Source organism: Fulmarus glacialis, unplaced genomic scaffold, assembly GCF_000690835.1.
Source record: "Fulmarus glacialis isolate BGI_N327 unplaced genomic scaffold, ASM69083v1 scaffold4507, whole genome shotgun sequence".
In the NCBI taxonomy this organism is placed as follows: Eukaryota; Metazoa; Chordata; class Aves; order Procellariiformes; family Procellariidae; genus Fulmarus; species Fulmarus glacialis.
In genome coordinates this window covers 1-12,139 of record NW_009221124.1, presented here as the reverse complement: position 1 = coordinate 12,139, position 12,139 = coordinate 1, and the positions used below count along the sequence as shown (strand labels likewise).

Sequence of the window (12,139 nt, the reverse complement as noted above, 5' to 3'; positions counted from 1 at the left end):
GTGAATAGTAGCATAGACAAAATGCATACGTCGTAGTAGCAAAACAATAAAAGTAACAACAAGGAGCGTGAACTTATCTTAGGTCTCTAAAAACTCTTACAAGTAATCCATAGCAGAGGGGGTAAAGTACTGCTTGAACAAAATCATCACCTTCCTTGCCTTTAGGAAGTTTATTTGGATCGATAAAATACAGATTATAGTTTAATCAGAGATAAGCTGTAAAAGCCCTACAATAATAAACCTTCATAATGAGGATGCTGTGATTCTACCATTATCTATTATAGCTGTAAAGATCAAACAGTTCATCGTGAACAGTATGAGCAGTTTTGTTTTAGCAAATGTTTATTGTTTTATTCTCTAGTTTCAACTCTTGCTGAACCAGTGTTGGTAAGTTGTGCAATTTAAATACGAGATTCCTTTTAAAATGTCAGTGAAACAGTGATCTCAATGGTGCTCCACATCACCCTCACCTTCCTTTTTAATGTATAGTACCATAGTGCATAAACCCATTTAAACACATGGACCGGGAGGTCAGATCTATTCACAAAGGTGGGGAGTGGAAATGACGTTAGAGTACCAGATCGGTTCTATGTCAGAAACTAACTTTGTCAAATTAAGACTGCATGTTTAAGTCCGCGTCTGCAAATAGTAAAATTAATTCCTTCATTGACAGAAAGTCGCCAAGCAGCACATACTGCATATACAAGCGTACACTGTGGTCAACAGGCCTAGGAGAGAGCAACACGCACCTCTTATTCATGCATCTGATTGATCATAAAACCCTGCAAACAGCAACTGCAACCACCCATCTCTTCTCCCATGCACACACACCCAAACACGCAGCCCACATCAACAGTGGGAAACAGGCGTGTGGAATTAGTAGCTATCTAGTGCGGCAGGCATCGGCGTGAGGGATTTGATACCCTCTTGTTGAGCAAGCAGATCCTCTGACGACGTTTAGGAGACTAACCAGCCATCCCAGCATCTAACAACCAACCTCCTACTCATGTAGACTCTCTCTGTATCAGCGTCTCTGTGCAAAAGCTGTCTGCAGATGGCTGGCCTGTCTACACAAGAAAGTTTGTCCGAAAAACTTTGCTTGTTCTTGGTTGTGCAAGAAACTTAGGCAAACTGTGATGGAAACACTACTGGTGCTAGCAAGAAGTCACTGGGAACTGAACGCGGTGCAGGTGTCCTCAGAGAGGGTGTGCAGGCAGGAATTGCAGGGAATATTCCATTTCCTATTCCTCTGGAAATACTTTCTGCTTCAGCCATGCGATAGTAAATCTAGATTTGCAACATTTATCACCAGGTTTAAAAAACAAATGTTGTGGCCACTCAGTGCAGACTGCTGAGCCAGTACAAACTCTGCTGATGGAAAAAAACCTTGAAAAATGTTGAAGCAGGCTGTTACAGTAGTCTTTATTCCACATCGGATAGCATCTGTTCTCACACAGCTGGGATAAACGCCATATCAAGTGCATGACTAGTTTGATAGACACCAGATTAAACCAGTGCCTGACCTTGATCACATTTACATTGCCAGACGAGTGTGCACAGGCCTGACATTAGCAAATCTGGAGCCATGGCCCTATTCTATCAATTCAACACCTCGGGCTGCTGGTCAGAGCGCAGCTTCCAATAGGGAACCTGCCCAAGCAGGTTGGTGTTTCGAAATGGAAATTGCAAGGTGGAGTTTGCATGTAGTATTTTAAGTCCTATTCTGTAGATGAGAGCCTTGGTGACGTGCAGGGAAAAGATTGTAATGAGTAAAATTAATCAAGAAGTTGGGTTTTTTCAGCTGCCACTTGGCCCTTTGTTTCCTTCTTTGCTTTTTGGTGCTTTCCTGGCTCTTTCCGACTCGCACAGCTGAGCTGCGGGATCTTTGCTGCTGCGGAACGGCACGAAGAGGCGAAGCGGCATTGCTGTCACTAGCAGACAGACGGGAGCCGGTCCCTGCGGAAGGACGGCCGCAAACAGGGCAGCTCGACAGACACGATCCTATGCCGGCTGTTGCGAAAGAGGCACCAGGGACTTCAGGCAACCACAACAAACACCAAGTGGGTTTGCGCTGGAGAGACGGGGAAAGGGCGGCAATAAACAAAAACACGCCCAGGGTAAGAGTTCCTACTTCTCCAGCCTGATGTCAGGTTCCTTAACGTTGACAAATACTTTGGATGTATGTGTATAGTCTTCTACTACAATTTAGTGTAAACATATTTATGTTGGCTTGCTTATCCACTGAGCTTTCTTCACAGGTATACAATGCAATACGTGCACGTCTCTCTGGCATGTATAATGCAAAATACTGCATTTACTTATCTACATTATAGACTGACAGTTTTGAAACAGAATTATTGTCTGCATAAATAGTTTAATAATCGACATAACTAAAATACTATGTTTCCCTCTTCTGTTCCTAAATATCAATAAATGCAATATACATACTGAACATGAAAGCTGCTAGGAGCAAATGTAAGATATTTACTACTTTAGCCATTATATTACTTTAATAAAACATACAATTGGATTCTAATCTGAAAGCATTAAATAGAAGATTTTTTTTACAAACATAGAGATTACTATGCTATCTGATTTTCCTCTAATTATAAATTGGGAAAGTAACTGAATCTCATGTTAAGATGACAAATAACATAATTAGTGTCTTCACTTTGTTTTATTTGGTCTACGACCAAATCTAATTTCATAAGTCATTTGATTGCCACTTACTAATAACATCCTGTTCTCTTGAAGGAGAGGATATTCTAGGAGCGTCTCTATGCTTGAAAGATGTGAAAAAACTCCATTCAGGGTGGGTGGAAGCAAAGTTGCATTTATGTTACCCTGTATGCGCCCTGCTACTACTCTGTTCTTCTCCTGGGACGACAGGGAACACCGATTCTAGTTGCCACATTAATTGTATCAGTACTTCACCCCTGGCCAGCTCCAGTCAATGTCCGCTGTAGCAAGCCGGCAGCACAGGCATCTTGTGTTTCTAAGGCTGAAGCTTAAAAAACATGGACTTTGAAACAAAGCCAATTACAGGGTGTCCAGCATATTAGCTACAAAGTCTGCAGTCTCAAGAGTTCATGCTTCAGACACTGCTCAACAGGTAAACCATAAAAGAGGTAAAAGAGGAGGAGTAAGGGGTTTAGGAAAAAAGGAGAGACATTATATTTTAGGTAGGGTTTTTCCTGGTTTTCCACTGAAATGTCCCTACCACAACTGAATATGTGGTTTCATGTTCTGTATATGATATGCATGCTTTACCAGTCTTCTAAAAGTAAAACAAAAATGATCTTTTTTTTGAAGTCCAAGAAAATGAAAATTTTATTGTAAATTTTCATGGAAGTAAATCCCCACATTTTTAATAAATCAACTGCATTATTTGCATAACGATGACTAACCAGTCAAGTAATTCATTGTATTAAATAGTTGAGGAAACTAAATAAATAATAAAATCATTCTATAAATACATACATACAAAGCTGAGAAGCAGCTTATAGTTGTATAGTACTGTGCAAAACCTTTTGTGTACACATCTCTCCTGTCAGCAAAGCTATGGCAGGCAAGAACAAATGTATGCCATATAATTCCTCAAGATGAAAACTCTCCATATCCAAGCAGCTCTCCCTGGAATAACAAAATATGTAGCACAGTCGTTTCTGTACCAAGCCCAGCTTCGTAACTCCAGCCAGTCTTTAAAATTGAAAGCTCTTTAAGAAGCAGTCAGTCAAACGATAAAAACAAGGACTGATTGAAATTGTTTTGGCAAAATAATTTGCTGTCACAGAGTCCCACAATACAGAAGAACACTAAGAGATACTGCAGAATAAAACAGTGTTTGCACACACCCTGAACCTGTTTCTAAACAAAACCGGAATGTTAAGAAAAACACTTCCTTGATCCAAAAGTCAGTGTCAGGTTGCCAATGTTACTTCACGATAGAAACAGTATTTTCATGTTGGTTTCCAAAAAAGTGCAAGAAGAATTGAAAAGCCGTGCTAATGTGGACAGGGACAAAGATGTAAGCAGTGTATAATACCATAACTAACATGGTAATGTTGAAAGTGTAGAAGAGCAGTTTTTCCCAGGGCTCCATGAGGTAGCTGCAGGTGATTAGTTCAAACTGGCAGTACAGCCAATAGAGATAGTTCTTCATGCCCTTAATATCCATCTTCAACTTTGTGCCGCTTCTGAAAGCCTTCCCTATTATAATAAAGATAGTTAGCAGAAACAGAGACCTTACCAAAAAAAAGGCAAAAAAAAAAAAACCAACATCATATGGGCAGCAACTCCATGCTACTCAGTTTGCTCATACCGACCATTTTTAGTAAATGATGTTTTAAAAACACAAGAGATCTAAAATTCCAAGATCGCAAATACATTTTAAAGCATAAAACATGATCATTTATATTCCTTTTTCCTTTCCTACATTCAGTTCTGAACATGACAGTCCAATTTAGGCCACTGTGTACTGGGCACCATTATTTACCAAGGAGGCTCTGCAATATCTCTTTTTTCCAGAAATCGTTTACTCAGTAATTGTTGCAATTCTGTTCTCCAAGCTAAACTCTACTTTCACAACTTTGCCTTGCACTGGATTATTTAAGACTCTGTTGAAGCAGCTTAATTCAAAAAGCACTTCAAACCCTCTCTCCTACACCACTCGTGAATTTTGACATAAAACTTGGCTAGAAGTCTGATTTCTACTACTGGAGACTGAATTCTGTGTCTTGTGCTTCAGTTGCTGGTGGAATGCAAACAGGGAGTATGCAGAATACCACACATAGAGAACTACAATAAAAGGAAACTATATACAGATTATCCAGCTGCTTCTGCAACAGAGATTGAATTGATCTGTTGCCAGAATGAAAACATATAAATTTATTTTAAAGCTTTGTGTTCAAATTAATGCTAATAATTATTGAGTGTTACATTACATAGTTACCAGAATACAGAACTGGAGAGGTAAAAGCAAAACAGGGCTATTTCAGTTCCTAGTGCTCCCTGTCATTTGGTAAATAAGAGGAGACAAAACAAAAACTATGATTTCCCACTTTTTAATTGGAAAGTTAAGAACTTCTGGTGGTATCAAGATCTGTGGAAAAAAACCTATTCCGCGGAAATTAAATACAACTTCATAGATCTGTATAGAGTGGGATTTTATCCTAACAAAAGCCACCTCCTAAAATTTTTAGAAAAATTTTCCCCCACCTTTTCCATTTTACTTCCATAGCTTCTCCACCTCTTTTCTGCCTGACAGATGAGATAAACTAGATAATGCTTCTGTTGTTAAGAACTATTTTAACAGCTTTTAGCAATATCCTTACTATATCCATCACATTTCTGTACATTACATGCAGTTTTTACTAAGTCTAGGTTATACTTAAACCTCTCATCATCAAATGTATTGCCAAGTTACTTTGAGGAAAGACTTCTCTTACAAAAAATTGATTTTGTAAAAAGTAGAACTTACCTCTTCACTTCTCCCTGATGACAAAACGTCTAGGTGAGAGATGCTTCCTAACACATCTGCCTTTTGCAGCTCAACAGCTCCTATACAGATTGAGAAGCAGAAACAATTAGCTTTGATCCTCAATTACAGAGTGTGTCCTCCATACCCCGCCCTTCTTCACTATTGCTAAAAAGTCCTCTGGCCAAAGCTCTCTGCATTATGCAACAAGGACAGCCGTCGTCTTGCTCAGTACCGCGCTCTCATGACAGCATTAATTTGATAATTTGTACAAAGTCAGAGTTGAAGAACTGCAGGTAGGGAGGAACATACAAGGCCAAAATATTATTTAGGACAATCAGCAAAAAATGTTTACAATTAGTGCCTTCCCTAATTTCAATTCTCAAAAAATACCTCTGCTTCTGTGGGACTTCACGATGCAGGCTGCCGAAGTTCCTACAAAGTGCAATTTAATGTCCACGCAAAAATATGGTGTCAGAGTTAAGTAGCCACAAAAATGTAGCTCAATTAATCTGTCACAGGAAAGTCTCCGGTGAAGCCACCACCTCCTGCAACCTTTGATTAATACCACTTTCAGACACTTCCCAGTCTTCTCTCTGACAGTATCTCCTAGCCCCGTATACACGCCTCAGTTGTCCTCATCCAGAAAAAACAAAGTGGAGAGAATACATGGACAAGGTTTCTGCAAGGAAAAGATGGTGAGTTTTTCTTAAAAATGCTACAAAGTAAAATCAAGCCACAAATGCTTGAGGCCTTTTTAATGATCTAATTGGACAAGTAAATTAGGTAGAAATCTGCATAATACATTATGTTCTAAACTATCTGCCTGCAGTCAAATCATTTCCAAATATGAATCAGCTTCATTTTGGGAGAATATGCCACAAGCAATGTCTAAGGCATCTGAGCCTCACCTTCTTTCTTCCATTCCTTACCAAACCCAGCCTGAGCTGATCTATTAGTAAATGTTGACCTACTCCCTCAACCTTCCCCCCCCGCCCCGCCCCTAGTTTTCAACAAGCTAAAGTTTTCTGTTTGAAAACTGTCCACTTTTCATAGAAAATTCAGAAATGGTAAACCACTGCCCCTGGCAGCAGTAGTCAATATGCCCCGTGCCCTACGTTTCTCCTGCAGAGCAAGGGTCTGCCACAGGAGTGCACCTCCCATGCTGGACGAACTACTACATCTGGAAGATATAACGTAGGTTGGGGTCTAGAGAATGGACTCATCAAATGTGAAATATAATTGCCCTGGACTAGTGCTGCAGGATTATTATCTCAAGAGTTTCTACTTTCAACCAGATTTTTTCAGCTACATATTTCAATGGAGTATGGAGGGCTGGGAGGGCTGGGGTGGGACGAGGATTTTCTTAGGGTTTTTTTTTCCATGAAAATGTTGGTGAAAAACAATGTATACATAGGAGAAACAACATTTGACTACCACGGTGCCCACGTTCTTGCAGGCCAGCTTCATTTTACTCACCTTCCCTGCAAGGTGGGTCAGCCTCTTCCGAATCCTTTAGCAAGGAGTGGCAGAGCACCAATTACCGGGGCAGATGAAGGGAGGGCTGTCACCTCGGTGCTCTCTGAAGGTGACAAAAAACCAAAAAACATTTGCATAAAAGCCAGGAAAACTCAGGTAGGTCCTTCTGCTGTTTTCAAGTGCAAAACTGTAGAGATGTTTTCATTCTTTTCAATAATTCTCCACTAGTTCGTTCAATTACAAATTCCCCGAGTTGAAACAATGCAGAAAGTGAGACTTGACTGGGTTTGCTTTAGTTCCAACAGCTTCAGAAAGTTTTTACCTGACAGCTGAGAGCCATTGTGAAAGAGAGAGGTGGTAGTGCAGAAGATCAGGCGATTTCATGGAAATAAAACATTGGGGTAAGCAGAATCCATTCCCAACGTGATGCTGTAAGCAGATCTTGGACGGTGGTATGTAAAGCCCCCAGGCATCCTCTCCCCCTCACTTTCTGAGCAGCCACTCCTGCTGGTTTTCCCCCAAGGGGAAATAAGAACTCATGAATACCTTTCACAATTCGTAATCAGATGTGCATAGCTTCACTCAGAATACAAAATTTGCCTGAAATGCCTACCTTTTAAGGCAGTTTTAGCCTATGTGCTTTAAAATACTTTTCCCCACACAGAGAAGAAACAGAAACAGTCTTCAAGATTAAAAAAAAACAAAACCCCAACCAATAAAAAAAACAACCAAACAAACAAAAAAAAACCCAGAAAATCCCACACAAAAACATACTGCTACGTTTGGTAAGACACTGTGACGGATGACTGCAGATGCATGGTGAAAGCATTTTTTTTGCAAAGATCTTACTCTGAAGAGCAGGAAAGAGACTCTCCTGGTAGCACTCTGTCCCAGAGCAGCTGGTCCCTTGTTTTCAGGTCTCTTGACCATGTTGCCCACACAATTAAATTTCAAAATCTCTTTTTACTGCTTCTCATTGTGGTTTCCGCCAAACAAATTCAAACACAGCCATATAAAAGTCATACAGTGACACAGCAATAATTCTCCCTAGCAAGGGAAACATGAATTAAAAAAGCAAACCAGAAACATTCAAATTACCACTGCACTAAAGGAAATCACCAGCCTCCCTTTTTTAAGTTCAGCGAGGTTCCCCATATGGAAAAGCAACAACCTCTGGCTTACACAGAATTTAGCAGATTAGCTCCATAAGCAGAATTAAGGGGTTTTTTCCTATTATTTCATGCCTTGTAATGGGATCCTCTGATGTCTAATAAGGTGTGAACCCATACTGAGGCATTTGCTCTGCATTTGGCTTCAGAATGTCTGTCTTCTGCGTGGCTCCTCTGCTGTCTGGTAAGGACTATGTAATAATACTGCTTTTCTCTTCTTGATCATCTCTTTTAATAAAATTTATATCTTTAATTTCAGTACTTCTTTTCCCAATTTAACTGAAATTGGTCATGGGTTAAAAAGTATGGTATGTGGGAGTATAGAGAGAGAGAGGTAATGAAAGAAAACAAGCCTCATTTCCATAGAAGACCAAGCTAAAATATCTCTGCCTCACACCTATACGCTGTGGTAAGTCATTCATCTGTCTACTTAAAATTAAGACACTGGAAAATAATCAAAGCGGAAAGTCAAGGTGATCAGGAGAGCTTTCTCTCTAACCTACCCCATCTGTCTATCCTCACAAAGCAAGGCACAGATAAGTTTGTTTTGTCATAATAGTATACTTGAGTTTGTTTGATCCCTTTTGGCTCCCGCACCGTTTGGAAAGAATGGAAAGAAGCAACGATGAATTATTAACACTCTGGAGAGGCAGCCTTCTGCAGCTCTGCGACAGCCAGCATCTGCACGTGCACTAGTATAAGCTCTTCTGGCTGCAGCTTCAAGTCCATAATGTGGTTCTTCTTGGCCTGGCAACCTTTTCCTGTCCTGGCAGGGACAGGACACATCAGGGAACTAGTCAGGCCTGGCAGGACAAAGACGTGCCAGCGTCCTCAATCTGCGCACAACCTGAGCACACAACTGCGGGTGCTGGAGGAAGGGACGGGAAGGAAACTCGTGACAAGGGCAGGGAGATGGTGGGAGGTTGGGCAGGCCAAGGCAGCCCAGGCAAAGATGAGCTTAACCTGCTGCATAAATAGTGGTGCCAACCTCCTCCTATGAACATGTGCAGCCTCTGACAGTTATCCGCTGTCCTCAAGACACCTGAGCACCAGCTTCACGGCAGAGGGAAAGAAACTCAGCAATAAGGAATGGCTCGTATAGTGAATTGTTAGCTTGACATGCCAACACAATCAAGCTGCACCAAAGAACCTACAGAATATACACTACTGTTCTTGGAAAGGAGAAAAATTGCCTTATAGTGTAGAACAGGCCAATTCTTAGAAAGGCCCTGTTCTGCATGGTGTAAAATATCTGGCACGCAGCTCCAGAAATCCCAGCACCAACAGGTTTATCTGGAGCGGTATCACACCTGGAATCAGGCTATATGACACGTAACAACTAGATGAGGAATGTATCTTGATGAGGAATGTATCTTGGCTCCAGCTTACAGGGGCTTGAGTTACTGCTGTTTGTAATGCAAATAACACATTTTAATTATTACATTGTTGTCTGCAAGAGTCATACGATTTCCCAGCATACTTCCCCACACCTGGCTAGACAAGTTCAGGAACTTTTTAAACTCTACATCAAGACAGGTAATTAAATAAGTGAAAACTATGGAGGCTAGTGAGCTCCAAAAGCACAAGGAATATGCATAGTTGGCCCAGAAGGATTAGGCACAGACTATTTCAACCTTGAAGTAAGATGATATCATATCATTTAATACGTTGCAAACTGAGCATTTCATAAAAGTCAGACAGTTAAGCATGTCAGTTGTGAAGAGCAGCGAACCTCCATCTTCCCAGTTGCAACTGCTTCTTATCTTACCATACAGCTCACTCACATAATTTTTTATTTAGCTACCACCGATGCACAGGGAACTCCACCAAAGCAAGTTTCTTCTGCCCACCAGTGTCCCAGCAGTATATAAAGCACGCTCTTCTGGCAGTCTGTTGCCGCAGTTCTTGCGTGCCTGGTCTTTCACTGAGGTCAGGGACTCTTCTCTAAGTGTGGTTCAAATTCAACACATTTTCCAGGTCCAGGCTGTGCCTTGTTCCTTCACCCGGCAGGCTTTCACATCCCTTTAGGAATAGAAAAGATAAGGGAAGCTGTATGTTCCTGCACTGAGCTGCTGAGCTCAGCTTTCTCCCTCGTTTCTCTAAGCTGTTATCAATGTTTATCAGTTTCAGTTCTTTTCCCCAGTGTTGCCCATGCTGTGGTATCACTCAGAGTGTAAGTGATGTTGTTTCAGGTGCAAAGCAAGTATCACTGAAAAGGAAAAGCTGCCTAAAAGGACTTTAAAATCTAGAACTGTACAGATACAAAGCCACGACTGTGAGTTGCAGAGCTGAATGCCCAGCCTGGGACTAGGAGCTGATTAAACTGTGAGTTCTCCTAAGACCAAGATTCTCCCGTTCTCTAATTTCTAGGATCATTCTGCAGTTTTACTTTAAAATAGGGGTGATACAACCCTAGCTATCTTGTAGACCTTCAGCACTCTTTATACGAAGTGACTGAAGCAGTAAGAAGAAATTCCATTTGGCTTTTAGTAAAGAAATAGCTGCGGTTCCTCTTTGGTTTAGACATTTTTACAAGCATACAGCAAATCATATGTACAATGACAGTCATAACAAGCATGGTTCTGTCAAATACTACGGAAGAATTTAGTAATACAGGACTTGGGAAAAAAAAAGTGAAGTGCATTTTCTCAATCAGATTGTTTATTCTGTATATTATTCTAAAATCTTACTTCCTGTCATTAGCCTATTTGTCAGGTATAAAGAAAATTACACCAGAATACCCTGCTAAAAGTGACACCACAGTAGAGTGGCACAGGAGAGGAATCGGGGACTTTCCATTAGCACTGGTCAGGTTCATCACATCCTCCTGCACTCCCATCTCTTCTTGTTTCTTCTCCTCTCCTCATTCAGATCAGAAGCACATGCACCTCTGGTGCACAGTCTGAGTAAACATTTCAACTACATACTTCAATGAAATTCTACCTTTAATTAAGAACTCTGAAGCTGACTCCCAAGTACTCCTGCAGCAACTGAGTGTCGAGAGATGACAAAAAACTATTGCAAACTTCAGTTGTGCTGCCAGCAAACACAGTTGTCTCCCACGTGTGTGGAGTAGAGGGTTTCTATATATAGGCTCAGGATGGCAACAGCTGCAGTCCCGATGTGCTCCATTAATGCTTCATCCCTTTTCCAGGAAGACACTCAGCTGCCTGATTCTGTCACAGGCATTGAGGGAATCCCAAAGCCTTCATGACTAAGCCTAGTAGCAAAAAAAGCAAAAAGGGCTCTTCAGCGGTCAACAATTGATTTTAAATCATTGCAGCGTGAGACCCTCCCTCATCTCATGCTGAAACCACAGGAAACAGTGCACTGGGTTTGGAATATGCAAAAGAACATTCCACTTCTGGAGCATCAAAAGGATAATAGCTGTGTGCTTGATTCTCTCTCCCAGGTATGTCAACACATACTCAGCAAGGGCTAAGAATCCACCAGAACCAGTGCACTGTACAGAAGATTTCTCTGTAAGATAAATTAGCATCGGGCGAGGTCCAAGGAGCTGGTTTTCAGGACGAATGACAAGGAACTCAAGATTTGTTTTTTTAAGAAAATATGCAAGATGAAAGGATAACTTCAGTGATTTTCTCTTGTTATAACTAAGGGAGGTAGTTACCAAAATGGGTGTCCCTTCCTGGGCAAGAATAATGAATTCTCATTCACATCCTCTTTAATTTCAGTTGTGGCATTTAAAGCCTACCTGAAGCTTTTCCACCCAAAAAAAGAGTTCTGGAAGCTGAATTCAGTATTTCAGCAGAGTATAGCTCCCCATCCAGCCATCATGAGGAGACCCAGGCTTGCTCTGAGAAAAAAGCCCTGCCAGTTGGCTGGCGAGGCAGGAGCCCTTCTGAGGAGTCACTAGGTGCTTGTTGCCATAAAACAAACCCAAAGGCAAAAAAAAAAAAACAAAAACCAAAAACCAAAACCCAACTCACTGAGATCTCATCTTTTCTTACAAACGAGGGGAGAAGGGTGGCTGTACAAAAATCTCCTCAGCACC

At 41.1% G+C, this 12,139-nt stretch overlaps 1 protein-coding gene across 1 annotated transcript; it reads right to left on the bottom strand.

The window, feature by feature from the left end:
• Nucleotides 1-3,934: 3,934 nt before the first annotated feature.
• Nucleotides 3,935-4,177, bottom strand: LOC104069107 (serine palmitoyltransferase small subunit B-like). Its single transcript, XM_009580964.1, has one exon. It carries the CDS (start codon nt 4,175-4,177, stop codon nt 3,935-3,937), a length of 243 nt encoding a protein of 80 aa, XP_009579259.1.
• Between the last annotated feature and the right edge of the window lie 7,962 nt (nt 4,178-12,139).

Bases quoted from the DNA above. Each gene is read 5' to 3' on its own strand.
- LOC104069107 (XM_009580964.1), bottom strand. From the start codon at position 4,177: ATGGATATTAAGGGCATGAAGAACTATCTCTATTGGCTGTACTGCCAG.